The following is a 24,643-nucleotide window of genomic DNA, read 5'->3' as shown; positions in this document are numbered from 1 at the left end:
ACAATAAGTCAACACATGCCAAGAACCTTAAGTTAGTTAACTACCCAATCTCAAATGAGGGTAGAAAACATTATATGCCATAATCTGGTCAGGTTGCATTTGTTTCCTCTTCTAAACACAGTTTTCTCCTTCAAGAATAGAGCCTTCAGGGGTGCCTGGGTGGCTCAGTCGGTTAAGTGTCTGACTTTGGCTCAGGTCATAATCTCACAGTTTGTGAGTTCGAGCCCCACATCAGGCTCTGTGCTGACAGCTTGGAGCCTGGAGCCTGCTTCTGATTCTGTGTCTCCTCCTCTCTCTGCCTCTCCCTTGCTCAAGCTCTGTCTCTCTCTCTCTCTCTCTCAATAATAAATAAACGTTAAAAAAAAAATTTAAAAAAAAATGGAGCCTTCAGATCATGATCTCAGGGTTATGAGATAGAGCTCTGCGTTGGGCTCTGTGCTGACAGCACGGAGCCTGCTTGGGATTCTCTCTCTCTGCCCCTCCCCTGCCCAAAATAAATAAACTTAAAAAAAAAAAAACAGAAGAATGGTGGGAAACCTGGGTGGCTCAGTCGGTTAAGCGTCTGACCCTTGGTTTCTGCTCAGGTCATGATCTCACATTACATGAGTTTGAGCCCAGCATCGGGCTCTGCACAGACAGTGCAGAGACTGCTTGGGATTCTCTCTCTCCACCTCTCTCTCTCTCTCTCTCTCTCTCTGCCTCTCCCCCACTAGCTCTCTCAAAATAAATAAATAAACTTAAAAGAAAAAAAAGAATGGAGCCTTAACTTTCTCCCTAGTACTCTGGGAATTACTCAAAGTTATTATGGCAACAAAACTGGGCCCTTGTTTGCTAAAAAACAGGGAATTGCCTCAGTGTTGCCACAGATCTATTAAGTTCTGTGCTCTACAAAAAACCCTGTTCTTAGGGGCCAAACACAAGGAAAGATAAGAGGCATTCTTTGCAATACCAGCTGAGGCTCTCTCTGCCTGGGGCAAACCTACTCTCCAAAAGCTGGGACAATGACTACCCACCAATCTTGAATTTATTATAAAGGGAGCACTTGTCGGTGCACACCTGTATAAGGGCTGCTACCCAACAATGGTGTGGTCGTGAAGACAGCAGTTTATTAAAAGATCCTTCATTGGCATGGTCTAGCTTGTCTTTACTTAAAAGAGTAGTCAAGGACTAAAACAAAATTGACCCACAAAAGGAAAGAGAAAATTTCCAGGAAGATAAAATTTGCCATATAAATAGGTTTTGACAAATACTTAGGGGATCTGATTTTATTCTGTGATGGTTGTTCTCTGAGATGAAACACATAAAGAGTAACACCTATCTGAAGTATACTCGCAAAGTTTGATATTAAATCTCAAAGTTTTTACCAAACCAGGTTCCCCTATTTCTGTAGAGATGGCAGGCATGTTCACTCATTCAATGACTAATTGTTCAGCACCTGCTGGGTAGTGGGCACTAGGTTAGGTCCTGGGGAAACACGAATAATAACACAACGGCGCTCTGGCTTTCATGAAGCCAACATCCCCGTGATTGGGAAAGACAGTAAACTAGTAAGCAAAATAAATGAGACAAAAGGAAATATAGATAAAAGTTTTGACACTGCAAGAAAGGGGAGTGTGTAGGTATTATAATAGAAAATAGCAGAGGATTTCTGCCTACACAGGGTAATCAAGGAAGGCTTTTTTAAATGGGGGTACATCTAGGCTGGGGTCTGGAGAATGATGGGTTTTATGAAGAGGTAAGGGGGTGGGGGTAAGGGGCAGCATTCCAGGCAGAAGGGCAGAAAATACAAAGATCTGGAGGCTGGAATGAAACTGGAGTGCTTTAGGACTTGAGAAAAGGCTAATGTGACAATGTGACAGCTGGAGGCTGGGGATATGCAGTGGCTGCATCATACAGAGCATAAAGTTTGGATTATATTTTAAAATTAAAAGGAAGCTTTCAAGGGGTGACACGACAGAGGGGAAGAAGTAATAAAGGAGTATGGAAGAGAACCAAAGTGGAAGCAGGAGGCCAGCGAAGAGGCCAAGTCAATAATCTAGGCAAGAAATGGCAGCGGTTTGGACTGGGGTCAGTGGCACTGGAAATGGAGAGACCAAAATCAATGTACATTTTAGAGGAAGAACTGACAGAGCTTTCTGACAGATTACAAGTAAGAGATAGGAATCCAGGACAACTCCCAGATTTCTGGCTTGAAAAATGAATGGATGGTATCGGCATTTTTAGGGAAGACTGGTGGAAGAATAAATTCTGAAGGAGGAATCAGAAGTTCACTTTTGGAAAATGGTGAACTTTGAGATGCCCGTGAGACACCCATCCATGGTTCCATCTGCAGGCAAATGAAACTCCAAAAGGTAAAAGGCAACACTAGCCCTTCTATTTCTTCAGGTTGTCATCAGTCACAGGGCTCGTATTTACTAAGACATTTATGAAAAATGAAAAAAGGTTTTTAAACTGAGTTCACTTATAATAAATTGGGAGTTTTCACTAATAAACTGGCTGGCCAAAGCTGACCTTGGGCTGATGTACAGAGAACTTGTTTCTTGGGCATCTTTAAGAATGTAAGCCTGGGATGGTGTTTCTTTAGCCAACAACCAGAAGACAAAACAGGGCAGTATGTTAATTCTTTATTTTCTTTTATTTTTTATTGTTTATTTATTTTGAGAGAGAAAGCGCGAGTGTGTGCACACACAAGCTGGGTAGGGGCAGACAGAGGAGAGACAGAATCCCAAGCAGGCACCACACCATCAGAGCAAAGCCCGATGTGGGGCTCGAGCCCACGAACTGTGAGATCATGACCCAAGCCAAGATCAAGAGTCGGATGTTTAACCGTGTGAGCCTCCCAGGTGCCCCTAATTCTTTTCGTAATGGTTAATACTCCCGTCTTGACGGTGACAGAATGCAGTGGGGGCAGGTGGTTGGCTTCTGAAGGAAGCAAACCAACTGACAAGCTGCGTGAAAGCCTCACTGCTGCTCCGAAAACCCTTGCGGTGCACGAACCACACTCCCTCACTTTTCTCTTGTGGTGATAGCAGTTCTCTCTGCAGCTATGTGGAGACTGCGTTTGTCTGGGACATTCTCCAAAAGTGTCTTGCAACAGAATCTTGCTATAAAGTTAAATTGTGTGAAACTAACAATGATTTTTCTGTGTGCAAGGGAGGCTAGAAATATCCCAGACATAACAAAAGCAAAATGAGCACAATCTGTTTCCCGTCTTTAAAATAATTCTATTTCCAAGAGGAATGTACAAGTTTGGAGTTTAAAAAAACAAAACGGACACTTACCATAGATCTAGTCTATTAGTGGCCTCATATGCACAACTGATCATATTCTGGCCATTTTTACAACCCACTGGTGGTGACTGCGTCCATTCAGGCAACACAAATGATAGCTGAGTTCTGGTCATTCTGTTCATAGCGTTATGGTCAATGTAACTTTTCTCAACATCTCACTTTAGAGTTGGTTTTAATTTTAAAGTGCTTCAAAGAGCTTTATATGGGGGTGCCTGGGTGACTCAGTTGGTTAAGCATCCAACTTCAGCTCAGGTCATGATCTCAAGGTTTGTGAGTTCAAGCCCCACGTGGGGCTCTATGCTGACAGCTGGGAGCCTGGAGCCTGCTTCAGGCAGATAGGTCACTAGCCCACTACCCCTGCAGGATGGTCACACAGATTCTGTGTCTCCCTCTCTCTGCCCCTCCCACCACACACCTTCTATCTCTATCTCAAAATAAATGAACGTGAAAAAAATATTTTTTAATTAAAAAAATAAAGGCATTTATACGTATCTACCCACAAAACCCACGAGTTCCACTGGAAACAACCACTGCTGATACTCACTCCTGCAAAAGGAAATGTGCTTTATTCCCCTGCCATCAAAAAGAGCATGACAGACAGCCCCTGCCTAGCTCCCCAGCCTCCTTTCCTGCTCTCCTCCTCGTCATACTTCACACACTAGAACGTACATGGAGTCCTCTCCCTCCAGTGTGGTGTGGATTTAGTGACTTGCTTTTAAGTAACAGAATCTAGAAATGTGACTTGCTTACCAGACTGGGACCCCCACTGTGCTGGTGAGAGTGCTCAATGGCGGCACACCCCTCCCTGCCCTCTGGCCTGCTCATGCTGAGGAAGCAAGCTGCTCTATGCAGGCGCCCCCATGGCAGGCAAGGGAGGAAGGAGCTGAGGCCTCACACCAACAGCCCCGTGAGCGTGAGCGAGTGAGCCAGAAGCCGACCCTTCCTAATCCATCCCCGAGATGACTGCAGCCTGTGAGTGACCCTGGGCCAGAGGTCCCAGGGGAGCCACCTCCAGATTTCTGGCACATTCAAACTGTGAGATAATCATGTTTTGAACCCTTCTGTGGGGTAATCTGTTATGTTACAGTAGATAACTAGCCCACTCCCCCTGCCGGGTGGTCACAAAGATAACGTGAGGTAAATAGAAAGGGTTCAGCACAATGCCTGAGGCCACAGGAGGCAGTGCACCACCTTAGCTCTACCCTCCCTCCCTGTCACTCCATCCCTCCTGCTCCACGAGCATCTGGCCACCATCACCTCCCGTCTGGATCCCCACATATGCTCTGCAACTGGTTTCCCTTGCTTCCCTGTGTCGAGCTGGTGATTCTCCTTAAAAAGCAGAGAAACTTCAACAGCTCCCTATTGCTCAAAGGACAGAAACCAAATGGATATTCAAGGCCCGCAGACTGTCCCCATTCTGTATTTCCAAGCTAGCTACCCATTACACACTCACACTTCATTACTATTCTATTTAAGATCAATCTATTCACTTCATCCCAAATACACTTTGTCCATTCCCACCACGAGTGGATGTGTACCCCTTCAGTACGTGTTCCTGCTTTTCTCTGGATTCCAAAGGCCACCTTCCTACCCTATCACTTTCACTACCATTCAGGACTGACCTCCCTAAGCTTTTCCAAATGTCACCACCCCAGAATAATCTTCTTCTTTCTCTTAATTTATTATGTACTTCTTTGGTATTTAAAATCACAGAGATATAAAATCTGAGAACAGGCAGAAGCAACTTCAGAAAGCCTCAGGTCGAATCATTCACGTTATGGGCAAAGAATCTGAGGCTCTGAGATGAGAGGGACACAGCTGAATAGTGGCAGCACAAGGACCAGGATTCAAGCCTCAAAACTCTCGTGTTATTCAACTCTAGAAACATTTACCAAGGGGCCGTTATATATAAGGTACTACAAAATTTCAACAGTTCCTACCAATCTGCCATTCATTTATTTAATCAAACAAAAATTACTGAGTGCTATTTACTAGATACTCTGCTTCGAATAAAGACTTTGTCCACAAGGAATTCAGGGCGGTGAAAAATGCAAAAAGGTAAAGCAACAATTACAAAACAGCTTGATAAGGTCTCTGACAGCAGGTTCTAGGGAGACAGAAGAAAACCACCTATATACTATCTTTGGTCCTGCCCTCATTCACTCACCCATTCAGTGTGATAGACAGTCAGACAGACAGACTTCTTGCTTTCCTAAGGAAAGTAAGTAGAAAAAAAAAGGTTCTCTTGAAGCAACTCATGAACGACAAACCCCTGCCATGTCTACGCTACTATGAAAAGTAATGTTTTTCTAATATGATATCAGATCTATAAAATTAGATTTATTAAAAAAAAAAAAACTTGAAATATACATACATTATTCCATTACCCTGTTTTTAGAGTCTGTGTTTAGGAGTCAGACAGACCCTGAGTGTCAGACATTCAGTCTGCTGTTTATTTGCTGAATGATCTTAGGCAAGCAAACTCACTGAAATTTAATTTTCTCATCTGTAAAATGGGAATAATACTCACTTTTCATGGTATTTGTTGAAATTAAAATCCTGTCTTTTAAATAATCAATACAGAATATACAAGTATAAATAACAAAAATTGTGCCTGATAACTAAAACACATTCAAATATCATTAAATGGGCACGGATTATCAAAATTTATCAAAATATCCTTTAGTTACTAACTGTCCAAAACAAAAGGGTACCTCTCTGAAAATTTTTCTAGTAGTCACTGCACAAGTTTTTTTCTACTATTTCCAGGTAGCAACATTCTGAGAATCCATTGTGTGCTAGTTGCTATGTGGAGAGTGAAATAAAACCCTACATTTAAGAAGTTTAGAATACAAATGAGAACACTTCTTTGTGCGAAGCAAGCAAATCCTTTCTTGCGGATTTAGTCATGAAGAAAAGATACCAGGTGCCAAGAATATAGTTCAACTGAAGCAGGTAAGTTTAATGTTAAGAACAAAATGGGATCCATTAGGAAAAACTATATGTAAGAGATGAGTTACAGTGTAAGATATCCTTTTCATGTTGATTATTTTAATAGGATTTAATACATACGATTATTCTTCAGGTTTCTGAATTAAAATTGTTCAGGTGGCCATAAGGTCTGGAAACATAGACAACTATACATAATAAATAGTTTACTGATATTCCAATAAATGTTCAATGAATGTCCTGTTCCTCACTAGCAATTCATGGTTCAACAAGCTGTGCAAAACTGCCTTGAACAGTGTGCATTAAACTGGTATTTCCATCAATCCTTGTATACGCACTTACAATGCATCACCTAAAGTGATTGTATGCCTTATTTTCACTGAATAATCTTGTGCCCTTAGCACACCTGAGAAGTAATCAAGAAGTGTATGTTGTCTGTTTCCGGACTATGTGGACACCTATATATATTTTTTTTAAGCTTCACCTACTGTAAGTCTTATAAACATTTTTGCCATTCATATTTATACCAAGGAAAAAATGAATACTAAAAAATGAGATAATGGAAAAACAAAAATTGATTTATTTTGCTTTTAAATTCCACACCATAACATTTTACTGAAAATGAAGTGATTTTTAATCTATAAAGGATTCTCTAAATGACACTCAGAATGTCTTTAACAAATTTTGTTTTAAAATATATTTGAATACACAACAGGTCTTACACACAATGATTTCAATAAATTAGGCACCAGAACACAAGGTGAAGCTCTAACAATTCTGTGATGACTTTTTAATAGTCCAAGAGGATAAAGACCTTTTTCAAATGTGGAAAGAAATTAATCTTTCTACAGTATGAACTCCTAAAAGCTACTCTCCTTTATAGACGACAACATTATTGTCAGTTTCATATACTTTTACTTTATAAAGAACTCCCATAGGAAGAAATTTCTGGAGGTTTTCCCAGATATATACAGCTACATTTTCTGTCGTGCTGTAGGAAAAAAAGGAAAGAAGATCAAAGGCAAATGAACAAAATTTCATGTTTGATATTTACAGAGAATAGAAATTCTGGATTTAAAAAATAATGTTAAAATAAAACTTCAGGACCACCTACCAGTCAGATAAAATGTTAACAGCAATTCTTCTTTCCTACTATTTACATAAGGCAAGATGGTCACACTCACCTTACAATATCTGCAAAGTATGGCACATCTAGATCCAGATTCTTATGATCAAGGGGCTTCATAATTGCCTCCTGTAGATAAAACAAAGGAAAAATATCACTGGTTCCATTTATGACTCAAATTCCAAAGTGTTCTATCTTTGCCTCTAGAAGCCTTACCTTATCAGTTAGTCACTAACTCAGTGCTTGTAAGGACTCCATCTGTGTCTCACAAAATAAAGCTTAAAGTTGGAAAATGAAGCAAGGCCCAAATCTCCATAATGACTGGTTCTCCTCATTACTAAATGCAAAGATGTAAGAAATCAAAACGTACAGGAGAATGCACTGCAGCTTTCTTGTAACCAGCCATAGTGATTCAGAATTCAGTTTAACGCTTCGTGAATTCTGTCTAAAAATTACCAAAAATACTTCTCCATATAGTCTTAGCTTCAGCACAATGCCACAAGGTCATCAGGACAAGGATCCAGTGAGTGTTACATTTTATAAAGCCGACTGAGAGTGAAATTATGTAAGTAGTTCTAAATTTCTGCTATGAGGAGTAATTTAAGAATTATCTTGGACTCTTAGAGGAGAAAAAATATAAATATATAAAGACTGTTGCTTCCTAATGCTTATATATATTAACATAACGTTTTCCCTTGTTGGTGGCAAGAATAGCAATTGCCTTATTCTTTCTAACTTTTTACTTTTAGCTAATGTACAAAATGTAAACATTTGTGAAACAATCTAATTTTCCAGTGGTATGGTTCCAAGAAGGGTACTTTAATAATAACAGCAATCATTTTTTGAGCAAAACCAGAACCATATGAAAAAGAGTTAAGCCTTAAGCCAAATAGCCTTTAAAACAGATCAAATTAAGGGCAGTTCCACATGGACATCAAGAAAATAAATACTGTTTCCTATTCAATTCCAGTGCGGGTCCCAACTTTCCCACTGAAGCTTCTTCCACAGGCCCCATCTAACTTTATTACATGCCATGATGAGTTACTTCTACTAAGGGGACTATGCGGTGTCCCTCGGGTACACAAAAGTGGCAAAGAGTATAGAGAACCTGTCTTCCAGTATTTGGCCATCCGCATGCATGAGACGCCTCAAATTTCCCATACTGCTGTCTTGTATTGTACAACACTCTGTGTATATATTTTAAATCTCCAGTAAATGCAAAAACTCTGTCTTTATAGCTTTCCTAATGGACTCAGAACACATTGCTGTTTGTTCATTCACTGAATCTCTTATTCATTTTATCCAACTGAAACTTACTGAGCACCTAGTATTCTTTGTCTCCTAGAAAAAGTCATGTTAGCATTCTCTGGGTAAAGGCTGTGTCTCACTCATCTTTGTACCCTTGATGCTTAGTTCAAAGACTTATGCGAAGTAGGCAAACTTGCTGAATATATGAATGATAAGTAATATGGAAGAAATGATGATCATTAGTAGCATTTTTATAAGACAGATATCGGATTTCAGAACAAGAATAAGAAGCAGAGGTTAAGAGTGGAACTGAACAGACAGGTGACATGGTATAATAATAAAACCAAAGCTGGGTTGAAGGGAGTCCACTCTCAACTTTGTAAAAGACTAACCACAAAACCTAAAGCAAGTTCAGCCTCTCTCAATCCAGGGAATGAAGAAGTTGGTTGAGATCATCTCTAAGGCTTCTGACACTGCAGGACTTCTATAACGATACAGTCAGCAAGTCCTTCATTGAACTCCTGTTATGTGATCCCTGTTAATTGGAGGAAATCAGGATATGGCAGCAGGGAATACAAGATGAGCATGTTACAGGTATTCCCATCACTGCAATTCAACTGTGACTTATTTCCTTTAAATCACCCAAACACCTTTAGAAAAATGTGAGAGTAGTTCCTCCAACTACTCCTCCAATTCTGCTCACAAGGTCACGGAACCTCTGAAGATACTTAGTTGGGAAAGTAAAAAGGGGGGCCATCAAATATACTTAGAGGACCTAACATGACATTACCTCCATGTACTCTTTGAGGTCGGTCATATTCATAACCATGCCTGTAAGAGGATCAATCTGAAGAATAAACAAAGGTGAATATTAGTATGATATGCTTTTCATATTTAAACCTCTGCTAAGTTATTAAAGGCTGTACAATGTGCAGAAATCGCGCCCACATCTGCCTTCATCTCTGAGACAATCACCAGGTGCTCCAGGTATCCATTTTATGGTACCACTGATCTTCTATCTGTCCACATGTAGCAGATTAAAGATAACTCTTTGGGAGAGGAAAGGTCTGGAATGACAGCAGCTCACCATACACAAAGGCCAACAATGAAGCAATATTGATTTGAACAGAATTTTTCGACACAGAATCCATCATGTTGGCTGAGAAGGCCCAGCAATCTGCGCAAAGCACACAGATATTTTCAGCACGTACCTCTCCATGAACTGTCACCACAACTATGGGAAAGAAAACAGAATACCAAAAAACCACATGAATTTCAACAGATAACACCCAAGCACAAGTTAGCAACGTAAATTAAGTATTAGATCTCTGCCCTACAAAACTCTATTTATATTTTCCCTAAGACAGCCGGTCTTTTAGTTAACATCTTTGTTAATGAAAGCAAGACTCAACCAAGACAGAGAGGCTTAGCAGGAGCTTTGGCCAAAGGCAGAAAGGGTGCAAATTCTATTTATGAGGTTGATGCACTGGGTAGGAATGTCCACTAGGTAGGATGGAGTTGCCGCTTGATCACTGCCTGTAAAAGCAGAGTATGTACACAAAGAAGTCCGGCTACACACCGAGGTGGCCCAATGCTGGGTGGTACCTTTCTGAGCAAGCAAAGCCACTAATGGGCCTAAAATCCTGATGCCTTTACTTACACAAACATATCCAGTTTACGGTAATGCTCTGTAAGTTAACGAAGCATTTGTTTTGTTTTTTGTTTTTTGTTTTTTTTTTCAACGTTTTTTTATTTATTTTTGGGACAGAGAGAGACAGAGCATGAACGGGGGAGGGGCAGAGAGAGAGGGAGACACAGAATCGGAAACAGGCTCCAGGCTCCGAGCCATCAGCCCAGAGCCTGACGGGGGGCTCGAACTCACGGACCGCGAGATCGTGACCTGGCTGAAGTCGGACGCTTAACCGACTGCGCCACCCAGGCGCCCCATGAAGCATTTGAAAAATGATGCTCAGAGGGTTTTACAATTTAACAACATATATTTTTTTTTTCAGCTCTGTGCAAACGCCATTAGGTATTATGTGATAAGAGAGCAAACTAAGAATAACAAATATCATAGATCAAGAGGCAGTAACTAAACTAGAAAGTCTGATCTTCTGACACCTTTTCTAATCTTTTTACTCTACCATACTATATGCCATGATATGCAACGGCTTACGTAGCTGTTTTTTGAGATACCGGCTTTATCTCAAAAAATCGCATCTCTTATACCTGTTTAGAGCATAAATTGTTTTCTTGGAACATTGCTGGCAAAGTTTTAGACCCAAGTTATTTTCCTTCCATACAGCAGGTTCCTAACCAATATCTCCCTTTTGTCTGTCACTATTTACTCAAAGAATACAGTCTAATTTTAACGTTAGCCTCAGCAATACCTAATTAGGAGGAAACGTGGTGCCAAAAAAAATCTCATTATGTACACTAAGGCCAAGGATAAAAAATATTATTTAAACCATTCATTATCTCTAACACAGCAGATACAAAATTTAAGACACATCCAACCAAGACAACAGATTTTTTTCATTCTGAACTTCCATGTAACTGCATATTCAAGGCTCAAGGTATTCATGCTTTGCCCATAAGGTTTCTGACTCGTTAGGACTATATTTGCCGATTACATCCTTATTGAAAGGGCTAAAATTTCATCACCTTTTCCCTCACCTTTATAATTGTGCCCATGGCCATTTGGATTGTTGCATTTCCCATACAGTTTCAAATTTTCTTCCTTACTCAGACATTTGCTGAAAAAAAAAAAAATTCAACACGTCACAAGTTCAGATACCTTCTCTGTTCCCTACATTATTTGCTCTAGCTTTTGAAAAGCTTCACAGTTTATTATTACTTTAGCTCACCAAATGGAGAGTCGTAAATCATTTTGATTTCATTATTCAGCTGTCAGGAACAGTGTACGCCCCTTAATTAGGCTACTGTACCATATAAATTAGCATAAACAAAGTCCACACCCTCATTCCACAGCAAGATTCCAACTGATCTGCTCAAGGCCCTTCTATTTTTCAACTCCCCAAACATTTACTGGGTACCTATTACATTCTAGGCATGGATTGAATGAAGCAAGGACATACAATGATAAAAGATGCCTGTCCTCAAGTGGTTTAAAATCTCATTTCTCCTTAAAAATAATTACGTGACCTACTGCGGCTCCTCTTTAACACCTTTGCATTATAACGCCTTACTTAACTACTGCCACAAACAACGTCACCAATCCATTGAGGGGTATTCAGATTAGGTGAAACTTTAAAATTACAATACCCAGTTGTTCTTCCAGGCAGAAGACAATTTTCATTCTTAAATTTTTTCCAAGTTTATTTATTTTTGAGAGAGAGAGAGCGCACGCGCACAAGTGGGATAAGGGCTAGAGAGAGGGGGAGACACAGAATCTGAAGCAGGCTCCAGGCTCTGAACTGTCGGCACAGAGCCGGACTGGGGACTGGAATCCCAACGGTGAGATCGAGACCTGAGCGGTGGGCTGATGCTTAACCCACTGAGCCACCCAGGGACCCCCAGGAAACAATTTTCTTCGTGAATTTTTACTCCACCTGTCCAAACGTCCATGCATCTTCAACGAGGCCTCCTATGTGAACGCCCTATTATACCACCCCTTCCTTTTTAAGACCCTCTTTGTTATTTTCCCCCATTCCCTCCTGCTCACCCACTGACATTTAGAATGCTACAGTTCACAAAGCTTTTGCACAAAATTCCCTCCCTGTGTCCTCCACAAGATTGGCCAGATGGCGCGCTCCGGACAGAAGGCGAGGACGGGTGAGTGTTGATCGCTGCTGCCTAACACAACACCTGTCACCTGACACAAGACCTGACAAGCTGGCCAAATAAATACCTGCCCAGTGAACGAACGGATGACCCTTGTTAGAAATGATTATCCTCGTTTCACAGACCGGGAAACGTTATGCTGAGAGCGGGACTTGCTAAGGAGAGGCAAAACGCGCCTCGACATCAACTCCTCGGTGCGTTCAAGCAGTCGTGAATGCTCTGGGTTCAAATCCCTGTCACGCTCCCTGTTCTCAGAGCTGCCTCAACGAAAGGGATCGCCTGGGTTCACGACATCCGTGCTAAACAGTGGGTAAACTTGCGTTGTCGTAGCTGTACGGGCTACGTGGCTAGCGCTCCTGGCACCTCGGAGCAGCTCACTTTTACGGAATGTTCACCACGTGCCTGGCACTGTGTCACCTGAGCACTGTGTCACTGCTCCGACTGTCGCAGCAACCCCTCGCGCTCTACTGGGGTATGTGAGGTACCCCGAAGTTGCTCCAAGACTCGGAGCCAGCGAGGAAGCCTCCGCGGTCCGCTCCGCGTGCCACCGCGCCCACGGCCTCCTCCGCTGGACTCCAGCTGCCACCGTCACGCGGTCGCCAGGGAAGCAGGGAGCGCGCCTCGGTTCGCACACCTGCGCTCCCGCGCCCGAGCCCCGCCCCCCTGCGTGGGCACTGTGGGCACACCCCACCTGTGGAGCCGGTGGGTCGCGCTGAAGGAGACGAGGCGGGACAGTCGCGCCCAGCGGCGACCGCCCACGCCCGCGCCAGCCGCGCTCATCGCGTTGCCTCCCGGTTCGGTTCGCCGCGGGGATAGGCCGAGCGTTCCGCGGCTGCGCAGTGCGGCCGGCGCCCTGGGACGCGCTCTCGGCTCCGCGCTGCGGCTGGCTCCCTCTGCTGGCCCGGAGGCAGTAAAGCGTCCCGTCCTGTCAGTCTCTTGGACAGCAAGAGCGGGGATAAGGTAGGTAAACCTACCAGCAGTCAGAAAACGTGGGTGAGGTCTCAGTGTCTTTCGTTCCAAGGTCTGCTCAGCCTCAGGCCACTTCGGGCCGTGAGGGTCAGCCTGGCCACACTGCATACTGGAAAGACCTCTGTGACATGCTCCTCGCCCTCACTTCTAGAAAGCCCTGGCTATAATAACCTCCCCTGGCTGGTTACTCAGAGGTGGGCCTCAAGGCCAACCTACTTACAGCCTAAAGGGAGCGGGAATTTCAGGGCACATGTAGGAGCACTTGACTTTCATAAATGACATTACCTTTGGACTGTTTGTAAAGATTCTTCTTACTAAGGGAAATTCTCAAGCTTTCCTTACCATCCACACACATGCATAAAACCATTTATCACAGTGTGAACACATGCAGTCATGAACACACACATTAGCAAATCTCTGTCCTATGTTGACACTTCCGGAGTAAACGGATCATGTTTCCCCACATCTACTTATAAGGAGTATCCACACTACTTAAAAGTTCCCAGTATTATGTCACCTCTTGCTTCCATTCATTCCTTTGCTAAATATTTATCGAATATCTAACCATGTGGCTGGCAGTGTTCCAGGAAGGATAGATTAAATCATGAGAGTAACAGGCATACAGGCCCCAAATCGTGATTTCTTTCAAATGTCTCCTGTCTCCAGCTCCATACTCTTGTTCTGCATTATCATGTAGCCAAACATTTTTAGCATGTTTTCAAATATTTTTATTATATCCCCCAGTGGGCTGTAAAAACGTCAAAGAATAAACTTCAGATATTTCTGAGATAAGCACTCTAGTCCAGTCCTCTCATGGATAAGAAAGCATGGGCCCAGGGGCACCTGGGTGGCTCAGTCAGTTAAGTGTCCGACTTCAGCTCAGGTCATGATCTTGCAGTTCACAAGTTCAAGCTCCACATCAGGCTCTGTGCTAACAGCTCAGAGCCTGGAACCTGCTTCAGATTCTGTGTCTCCCTCTCTCCCCCTCCCCTGTTTGCTTTCTCTCTCTCAAAAATAAACATTAAAAAAAAAATTAAAGAAAGCACGGGCCCATATAAGTGAATTACTCATGCAAGTCACTTACAGTAAAACAGTACTTGGCAGGCATTGACCATATTGGAGATAAGCAGTCTAATTAATGGTCAATGGTTACACAAATGCTTGACTCTTTCTGAATGAAGTCTTAGGAATCAAAATACAAAGCAAAAGGAATTTCTGAGAAATTGCTGTACTCAATTACTTAAATAAAATATGGCATTGCATTTGCAGAGCCTTTGCTCTACATTTTTAAATTAAGGGTATTCACCAAATTCACCCTCAGTGATCCTGTTATGGGTTGAATCATGTCCCCCCAAAATTAGTGTGTTGAGCCCCCAGTACCTCAGAACATGACTTTATGTGGAAATGGGTCTTTGCAGATATAATTAGTTAAAACAAAGTCACTAGGCTGGGTTCTAGTCCCTTTCCCCTCCCATATGCGCCTCGTACTCCTCTCCTTGAGTCTCGACCCTGGTGAGTGAGGAGTTGGGCTTAGGGAGAGGAAGAGGCCCTAACTAGGCTTTCAGCCTTAGTCATCTGGTCACTCAATCTTATCAGAGTGATATATTTAAATATATAAATATATAAATAAATATATAGATATAGATAGATAGATAGATAGATAGATAGATAGATAGATAGATATAGGCATATTATAGAATGTCACTTTGGAGCGTCTGGGTGGCTCAGTAGGTTGAGCATCTAAGTCGGGCTCTGTGCAGAGCCTGCTTGGGATTCTCCCTCTCCTGCTCCCTGCCTCTCCCCACCTTTCAAAATAGTCATTTTAAAAAATAAACAAATAAAATGTCATTGATCCCTTTTTGTCTTCTTCTTCAAGAACATCACAGATGACAGAGCCACGGCAGAATTCAGGCATCCTTGGGTCAAAATCTTATGATTGTACTGATAACCTTTATATGCTTGAACTTCACACCCTGTGATTAGGATGGAGTAAAGATTTATAGAGGAAAGACATTATCAGATTGGCATACTTCCCAGGTGTCATCTGGAGTCTCTTCCACCCTTTAGATCCAGATAAGATCTAAAACAATCCTCCTGTCTTTGAGGACTTCTGTGAAATATCAGGGGATTTATGTTCTCTTATGCTTACCTCAGCCTCGAAGCCTCCACATCTCTGTGAGTTGTTCAGCCATCTTCTTGCCATTCTGGTACCTGCTGCTTTTACTCTGTGCTTTATCAACCCAGACACAAAACTTACAGCTTTCCCTTTACTGCCACAATGTAAACCTTTACAGGTGGCATTTTTGTGCCTGCGGGAACACTTCACTACAGAGGACAGGGTTTATGATGTTGGCTGTAACTCCTGAGGAAAACTGAGAAGAAACTGACTCTGCAGTGAGCTCACGGTTGTCCCAAACTACAAGTCAAGGAGGGTTCTCCGGCAGCATTCAACATGCAGAGGGAGCACTGAAAGTTTAACTGGTCCTGGTTTGGAGTTAAGGGGAGGGAGGAGGTATAACTGAAGGGAAAGGGAAGAAAGGATCTCGAAGGCGTTGGCAAGAGTGTGGTTTATGTGACAGACATAGGAGGCTTCGGGCTGTCAGGGTTTAGACGCATGGAGATTAGATGGCCTCTAGTGCCACCTGTTGCCCAACCAAATGAAGAACTACCCACTCTTCAATTTCTGGAGATGAGAAGAAATGGCTGATCTTAGTGATGTCCCTCAAAACAACACCCTCCCAAGGCTGAGCTGGGGGTGGGGTGGAAGGTGGCAGTCGGTGGCTCAACTGCTGTGGCGTCCGTGGACAGTGGAGAAACAGGTGCTTTGGAAGAAAGCCTCCAAGCATGACGTAGCTGGCTTCCTGTCCTCTGTAAGCTCCTTAGAGCCCACGCTAACAGGCAGGCTGTGATGGAAAAAAACAAGGTCCTTTTTAGAGCTATACTCGTATTTTACAATCTGTGATTATTTGTATTTTTTTCTCCCAAGTGTAAGGACCTCTGTCACCACTCTGTCTGACAGTAGTGATGACCCAGCTCTTTTTCTTTCATGTAGTCTTATTACCTAGATAAAGATGTATCTAGTAAATATAAATTTAAAACTCTCTTCAAAAGGTTGTATCAACACTTGCTTCACGTTTTTAAGGAAGAGCCCTAAGAAAACATAAAACCGTGATTATCTCAAGAATTCTGTTTTGTTTTGTTTTTTTAAAGTTTTTTTATTTTGAGAGAGACAGAGAGCTGGGGAGGGGCTGTCGGGGGAGAGAATCCCATGCAGCCTCCACACTCAGCACAGAGGCAAAATAAAGAGTCGGACACGCAATTGACTGAGCCACCCAGGCGCCCCAAGAATTTGGTTTTTAATAGAAATTTTACAACCAGATCTCTACAGTTTAGAAGGTAAGGTGCCTTTTTTGCTCTCTTTTTTTGTACAGAGAATGTTCATTATAAACTTAGTTTCTAGGCCTTGTGAGTTGTTCCATCAGATGGTGACAAAGGTGCCATGGAACCCGTAAGGCATTTGCACGGGCACTTCGGCTCGGCCCAGTTCTTCAAAGTTCTTGGCGTCCAAGACTAGTAGAAAATTGTTTTCATTCTAGAAAAGGAAAAACAATACTGGAAATTCTTTTCTTTTTTAATTTTTTAATGTTTTAATTATTTTCGAAGAAGAGAGACACAGAGCATGAGCGGGGGAAGAGCAGAGAGAGAGGGAGACACAGAATTCGAAGCAGGCTCCAGGCTCTGAGCTGTCAGCACACAGCCTGATGCGGGGCTTGAACTCACAAACTGTGAGATCATGACCTGAGTTGAAGTCGGATGCTTAACCAACTGAGCCACCCAGGCGCCCCAGAATTCTTTTGATCATGTCTTACGCATCTTCCTATCTATCCTCACCACCTAGCACAGTGCCTTGGCTATCCATTCACTGAATGTTTGCGGAATTGCTGAACCAGCCTGAAAAGGAAATTATGGCAGAAGAAGTTCAGGCCCAGAGTGAAGAAATTAGGTTGTTTATGTCAATTACTTTCACAGAATCTCTCTGACTTTAAGGATCTTTTTACCTGGGACTTTTTAATCTCCGAAGGGATACAGAAATTTTTTTCTTCCAAATTTTCTAAGTTCTATGCCTCCAGTTACTTTGGAACTGTACAAATAACTTTGTCAGCATTACAAGGCTGACTGATACTTGCCCTGGTATAATTGCAGGAGTGGCAAGTACATGAAATGAGGACAAAGTCCTCTGAAGCCTGTGGCAGATGTTAGTAATTGATCCCAGCACTCTCCTCGTCAAACCCTTAAAAAGTCTCAGAATCCTACACCCCAGGCAGCCACTAATAACTGATCAAAGCTTGTACTCAAAATGAACCTATCTGCCATAAGACTGCCTTACACAAGAAGTTATGACATCAACATTGTTGAGAACCAGGGCTCACCACATTACACTTTTGGAGCAATGAAACTGGCAGCACAGATGGCGGCATGAACATCAGACTAGACGTCAGAAGACAGAGATTTAAACACTGGCTTTACCACTGTGAGATCTGACGCAAGCTCCTGCAACTTATCTAAGTTACAAATTCCATGTGTGTAAAATGGTATGCAAAAAAGGTCTTCTTCTTTTTTTTTTTAATTTAAATTCAAGTTAGTTAACATACAGTGTAGTCTTGGTTTCAGGAATAGAACCCGGGATTCATCTCTTACATATGATACCCAGTGCTCATCCTGAAAAGTGCCCTCCTTAATGCTCATCACCCATTTTACCCATACCCTACTCACCTCCCCTCCAGCAACGCTCAGTTTGTTCTCTATATTTAAGATTCTCTTATGGTTTGCCTCCCTCTCTGTTTCAACAAAGCTCTTCTGATGAGTAAATAAGATGATGTGTGTTAAAATTCTTTGTGAATGAATATGCAAAATGTAAATTATGATGACGATATAAATAGAACTTTAAAATAATAATAAAGCACGATTGTGATAAAAGGGTATGGGGGCGCCTGGGTGGCGCAGTCGGTTAAGTGTCCGACTTCAGCCAGGTCACGATCTCGCGGTCCGTGAGTTCGAGCCCCGCGTCGGGCTCTGGGCCGATGGCTCGGAGCCTGGAGCCTGTTTCCGATTCTGTGTCTCCCTCTCTCTCTGCCCCTCCCCCGTTCATGCTCTGTCTCTCTCTGTCCCAAAAATTAAAAAAATAAAAAAATAAAAAAAAAAAAAAAGGGTATGTACATAGGAGGAGAGGAAGAAAAGGGAGAAAGTACTGCATTGGAATCAGAATAAACTACTGACAGCATCACTGAATACAATCCTCAAAAGGCTCAGTGCCACTTCTCTTTCTGAATAGTGATGGGGAGATACATTTACCTGCTTGGGGGTGATCACCACAGAGAGAATAACCCCACCATCTTCTTCACTGGTTCCTGGTGCAGGAACAAACACAGGTTCCGAGGGGTAGAAGCCATCTTCTCTCCAAATCTGTAAGACCCCCCCCCCAAAAAAAGTATTTGATAGAAGGCTAGTTATGAGCAAGAAGCCTTCAACAGCTTTTCTCACTCCCAGCATGCACCTGGCTGTCAGTACACTATCCATTCAGTAAAAGAACCAGGCTCACTGAGCTGAATACAGAGGGGCAGGTGGCTTGCAGCTACAGGCTCCATCATCATCAGACACAATCTGTGCAGTTATAATTTCCCATCGACCTGAACTATGTGTCCCAATAACCTAAACCCCATGATTTCTCTAAAAATAACATCCAACAGAGACTTGTTTTTCTGGGCTTGGGATTCATGTAAGATTCCCCAGAGGGAATATACCCCTAGCCTAGGTGATTCTGTGGTTCTCAAACTGAATAAAAGTAAATGGTTGAGCGGCTTAAATATTAAAGAAGCTCAAGGGGTGCCTGGGTGGCTCATTTGGTTAAGCGTCCGACTCTTCATTTCAGCTCAGGTCATGATCTCACAGTTGGTGAGATCCAGCCCTGCAGCAGGCTCTGCCCTGACAGCTTGGCACCTGCTTGGGATTCTCTCTCTACCTCTCCCCAACGCATGCAAGCACTCTCTCTCTCTCTCTCTCTCTCTCTCTCTCTCATTCTCTTTCTCTCTGTCTCTCAAAATAAATAAATAAAACATTAAAAAGAAAAACCTTTAAAAAAAAGTCACTCCTTCCTTTAAAAAAAGAAAAAGAAATTCAAGAGCTACTTTAACAAAACAGAAACTAATTCAAAAAAGTGGTCTTTTAAGGGTGCCCTTTAAAAGGGCAAAAGTGGTCTTTTAAGAGTTCAGAACGGGAAAAAGATTTTCATTACCGTCAGTGTTTTGTTTACCACGTCCACCTTGATCAGAGAATCCCCCACCAAATGCCGAAAGCCACAGCCATAGAAGAAACGATACTTTCTGCCACTGAATTGGCCATAGTTGATCTGGGGAAATTCAATACCTCCTTCATCCTCTAGACCTTCAGGATGTAGATTTTCATAGGAGCACCAAATCTAAAAGAGATCCCAAAAGGATTTGCAGTGATTGCTTACTTTCTCACCTATTTTATGCAGTATAGGTCAGTGAGGGGGCTAAGAGTTTGCAATAGGGCTTGGAAACTGAGACTCTAGGTCATCTTTTCCATTATTCCTCTTTCCATCACGTGTATGAATACGTGAAGATCATCGGGTTTTGTGACGAAGCTGTCAAATGGCATATAGGGTGGCAGTGACCTTCTTATTCTACCAAAGCTAAGATATTAATAGCTACACAACGACATGCCGTGGTAAGCACAAGCTTTCCAGAAGGTGGAGATGATCAATACCAATCTAATACTTAGCCGTTCCACAACCATTAGAAGATTGACATATCTGTTTCAAAACACAAAAAGGATAGGTAAACACAGCGCTCACTCCCACTCAGAATCCTGCAGCTCTTGTGCAAACGACTGTCATGACCTTACCCTGCTAGGCTGAATGATATCAGACTTATTGAGCAACAAAGATTGAGGGAAACAGCCAATGAATAGAGTACCATGATTAAAATTCAAAGTCTTAGTCTAGTGTCCTTTGAAAGCATACCTTTCCATCAGCCTGTTTCACAGCACTGGCTGAAGAATAGGACAATGGGCTGAGGTTCTGTCCCTCGGGGTCATTCAAACTGACATGCAAGGGCAAAACAAACCTTCGAGGGAAAGATCTGCCTACTGAATTATAGACCTGTTCAGGAAAAAGAAAGAGATGAGAAAATGTCATTCATAGGATAACAGCATGTCCCAATAATTTATATCCAGTCAAACATTCCTAAGTAATTGCATAAACGATCATTTTCATTCATTCATTTATTCCACAAACATCTGTTGAGTACCTCTAGGCAAAGCACTATTTTAGACACTGGGGATGCAACAGTGAACAGAGTCTCTGGACCTCAAGGAACTCACACTCTAGCGGAAAAAGAATTAAAATGTGTTATTGGATTAGTGTCAAATACACAAATGAGGTCTTGATAGTGATAAGTGCCATTAAGAAACATCCTGCAGGGTGAGAGACTAGAGAGTAACAGGGGTGCTTCCTTTTTCATGTCTGGTCAGAATAGCCCTCTGCATATTAAAGCATTAACTTAGTAGGCCTGGGTTGCTCAAAGCTGGCATATTCTCAAGAAAGGTCCATTTTCATGGCTGTTCCATGGCTGGCACCTGAGAACTGAGCTGTGGGAATATTATGTCTGACAAGACTGGGTTCGCATTCCTGAAGTCTTGAGCCACACTGCACTACTTTACCCAGACAGTTGATGCAAACAATGCAATTTATAAGGAACATTTGCTTCCCTGTGGGCATATGGAGCTTTGCTTAACTGAGGTTGGGTAGGGGCTATATGCCTATGTGCTGATACCCAACAAAAACTCTTGATCAATTTGGGGGAGCTTCCCTGGCATGCAACATTCCATACATGTTGTCACAAGTTGCTAGAGGAATCAGGTGTGTCCTGGGTGACTCCAGTGGGAGAAGACTTGGAAGTGTGCACCTGGCGGTCTCCTCCAGTCTTCATCCCACGCACCTTTCCATTTGCTGACTTTTCTGAGATCTGTGAGCCCTCCTACTGAATCACCAAACCAAGAGTGAGGATCCCCAACACAACCTCCTTGCAGAGATCATGTTGAAGCAGGAGGCCCTAGCAAAATAAGTATATTTTTTCTGACAATAAGACTGCTTTAAGCATATTTTCCTTTCTTGAAATACTGTAAGAGGGGCAGTAGGGTGGTTCAGTAGGTTAAGGGTCTGACTCTTGGTTTTGGCTCAGGTCATGATCTCACCATTCATGGATTTGAGCCCTGCGTTGGGCTCTGTCCTGTCAACAAAGGGCCTTCTTGGGATTCTCTCTCTCTCTCTCTCTCTCTCTCTCTCTCTCTCTCTCTCTCTCTTTCTCTCTCTCTCTCTAAAAAATAATCAAATGCAAAAAGAAAAACAAAAAAACTACTGTAAGATGGAGAAGAAAATGTGCTATTTCCCCTCATATACCTGGATCCACATTACCTCCATCTCACACAGAAATGTTTTTACTGAAAAAAGATTCAGTGCTATTTTTAAGCTTCATACAGAGTTAGATTTTTTTAAGAGTTAGATGTTTTAAGTTACTTTTAAATTTATGTAAACATTTTTTTTTCCTTCAGCAAAGCCATAGCTGAACAAAAAGACACTTCCAATAATGGGGGCTTAGGTAAAGTGGACCAACTATTCCACTGAAAACAGTTTAAAGAAGCTAGACAAAATGCTTAAAATAGGTGTTTGAACTCAGGAAACAACAGATGTTGGTGAGGATGTGGAGAAATGGGAACTCTCTTATACTGCTGATGGGAATGCAAACTGGTTCAGCTGCTCTGGAAAAGAGTGTGAAGGTTCCTCAAAAAATTAAAAATAGAATTGCCCTACGACCCAGCAACAGCACTACTAGGGATTTATGCAAAGGATACAGGGGTGCTGATTCATAGGGGCGCATGTACCCCAATGTTTATAGCAGCACTTTCAACAATAGCCAAATTAGGGAAAGAGCTCAAATGTCCATCAACTGACAAATGGATAAAGAAGATGTGGTTTATATATACAATGGAATACTACTCGGCAATGAGAAAGAATGAAACCTTGCCATTTGCAACAACATGGATGGAACTGGAGGGTATTACGGTAAGTGAAATAAATCAGTCAGAAAAAGACAGATATCATGCTTTCACTCATATGTGGAACTTAAGAAACTTAACAGAAGACCATGGGGGAAAGGAAGGGAAAAAAAAAATTACAGAGAGGGAGGCAAACCGTAAGAGACTCTTAAATACAGAGAACAAACTGAGGGCTGATGGGAGGGTCGGTGGGGAGGGGAAAATGGGTAATGGGCATTGAGGAGGGCACTTGTTGGGATGAGCACTGGGTGTTGTACGTAAGCGATGAATCATGGCAATCTACTCCTGAAGCCAAGAGCACACTGTATATGCTGTATTTTAGCTAACTTGACAATAAATTATATTTAAAAAATGCTTTGTAATTCCCCCCCCAAAATAAAAATAAAATAAAATACCTGTTTGAAGGCATTGGAGAGCTAAAAAGGCAGTGACGAACAACAGGGCAGAGATTTGGAGGGAGACGGAAACCTAGAGGTAAACAAGATACAGGGGCGGTGGGGCAACTTGTCCCCTAGGGATATCAACTGCTTCCAGAAAAAAGGCAGCTGAAAGTCTGAAAAAATAAAATAACTTTTTATTAAACTTTTTTTATCTTGAGATCACTGCAGATTCACATGAAATAATACAGAAAAATAAACAATTGATTAAAAAATGGGCAAAAACTAAAATAACATTTTGCCAAAATATACAAATGGCCAATAAGTACATGAAAAGATGCTCAGCATCATTCATTAGTCATTAGGGAAATGCAAATCAAAATTACAAGGAGATATTACTTCATACCCACTAGGGTGGTTATTATAAAAAAAAAAAAATCAAAACAAGAAAATAACAAGTGCTTTGAAAAGGTGAAGGAATCGGACCCCTGTGCATCGCCGGTGGGAATGTTAAATGGTGCAGCTGTTGTAGAAAACATTCTGGCGGCTCTTCAGTTAGTGATACAATTATCACAGGATCCAGCAATTCTATTTCTAGTTATATACAAAAAGAATTTAAAACAGGGACTCAAATGTATACTTGTGTGCCAATGTTCATAACAGCACTATTCACAATAGCCAAAAGGTGAAAACAACCCGAATGTTCCCCAACAAATGAACAGATAAACAAAATGCAGTACAGACATACAAGGATATTTAACCTTTAACAGGAATGAGATTCTGATACATGTTACAACATGGATGACCCTCAAAAAGGTTATGCTAAATAAAATAAGCCAAACACAAAAAAATAAATCTTGTCTGATTCCACTCATATGAGGTACCTAGAATAGGCAAATGCATAGAAACAGAAAGCAGAATAGAGGCTACCAAAGGCTGGAGAGAGAGGATAATAGGGACCTGTTATTTAATGGGTAGAGTTTCCACTTGGAATGATAAAAAGTGTGGAAATGGGCAGTGATTATGGTTGAACAACACTGTTAATGTACTTAATGCTACTGAACTGAATACCTAAAGATGGTTAAAATGTAAGTTTTATGTTATGTATATTTTATCACATAAAAAACAAAATAATACAGAGAGATCATATGTATCCTTCATCCAGTTTCACCAATGACAGCGTCTTGCATAACTGCAGTACAATATCACAACTGGAAAATTTACACTGATATAATCCACCAACTTTTTTCAGATTTCACCAGCTAACATGCACGTGTGTGTGTGTGTGTGTGTGTGTGTGTGTCTGTATATTTAGTTCCATGCAGTTTTCTCATGTGTAAATTCCTGTGATCACCACCATACTCAAGATATAAAATCACCACAAGGATCCTTCATGCTACCTTTTTATAAATATATGGCTACACCAACTCCCCTAACACTTGACCCCAGTGAATAGACTTTGATATTTTCAAGGAATTAAAGGGATAAAAGCTGTAGTTCAAGGACTGCCAAAAAGGAGAAGCCCTGATAGACCCCCAGCTCTTTGGATCAAAACCCCTTCGTTCAGCACCTAGGAGTAAGAATGAACAAGAAGTAGTCCAGCTCTTTCAGGAACTGTACCCTGCTTCAAAATATCCCAAGCCCTAAAACTAGATTAAGAATATCTGGAATTGGGGCGCCTGGGTGGCTCAGTGAGTTGAGCGTCTGACTTCAGCTCAGGTCATGATCTCACAGTTTGTGAGTTC

General features: G+C 41.9%; 2 protein-coding genes across 10 annotated transcripts in view; both read right to left on the bottom strand.

Moving 5' to 3' along the window:
- The window catches only part of PTS (6-pyruvoyltetrahydropterin synthase), a 67,657-nt gene extending 54,040 nt beyond the window's left edge, over positions 1–13,617 (bottom strand). Inside the window, exons 1-6 of one of the 3 annotated variants that reach the window (XM_058690275.1) lie at positions 13,109–13,509; positions 11,290–11,369; positions 9,825–9,847; positions 9,404–9,460; positions 7,424–7,494; positions 6,797–7,230 (exon numbers count right to left, since the gene is read on the bottom strand). In XM_058690275.1, coding sequence (XP_058546258.1) covers positions 7,107–7,230; positions 7,424–7,494; positions 9,404–9,460; positions 9,825–9,847; positions 11,290–11,369; positions 13,109–13,494 — 741 coding nt within the window. In that variant the 5' untranslated portion in view covers positions 13,495–13,509 and the 3' untranslated portion in view covers positions 6,797–7,106. Of the gene's footprint in view, positions 1–6,796; positions 7,231–7,423; positions 7,495–9,403; positions 9,461–9,824; positions 9,848–11,289; positions 11,370–13,108 lie in introns of those variants that run through there. The other 2 variants (XR_009250205.1, XM_058690277.1) reach the window with 2 other exon arrangements.
- Positions 13,618–16,710: 3,093 nt separating this feature from the next.
- Positions 16,711–24,643, bottom strand: part of BCO2 (beta-carotene oxygenase 2) — a 55,511-nt gene continuing 47,578 nt past the window's right edge. For 6 of the 7 annotated variants that reach the window (XM_058690255.1, XM_058690258.1, XM_058690257.1 and 3 more), the window contains 4 exons: positions 20,429–20,566; positions 19,679–19,861; positions 18,739–18,849; positions 16,711–16,978 (listed from right to left, as the gene is read on the bottom strand). In XM_058690255.1, coding sequence (XP_058546238.1) covers positions 16,865–16,978; positions 18,739–18,849; positions 19,679–19,861; positions 20,429–20,566 — 546 coding nt within the window. In that variant the 3' untranslated portion in view covers positions 16,711–16,864. The remainder of the gene's footprint in view (positions 16,979–18,738; positions 18,850–19,678; positions 19,862–20,428; positions 20,567–24,643) is intronic. The other variant, XM_058690259.1, reaches the window with a different exon arrangement.

Source organism: Neofelis nebulosa, chromosome 10, assembly GCF_028018385.1.
Source record: "Neofelis nebulosa isolate mNeoNeb1 chromosome 10, mNeoNeb1.pri, whole genome shotgun sequence".
In the NCBI taxonomy this organism is placed as follows: domain Eukaryota; kingdom Metazoa; phylum Chordata; class Mammalia; order Carnivora; family Felidae; genus Neofelis; species Neofelis nebulosa.
This window is presented reverse-complemented; position numbering and strand designations above follow the sequence as displayed.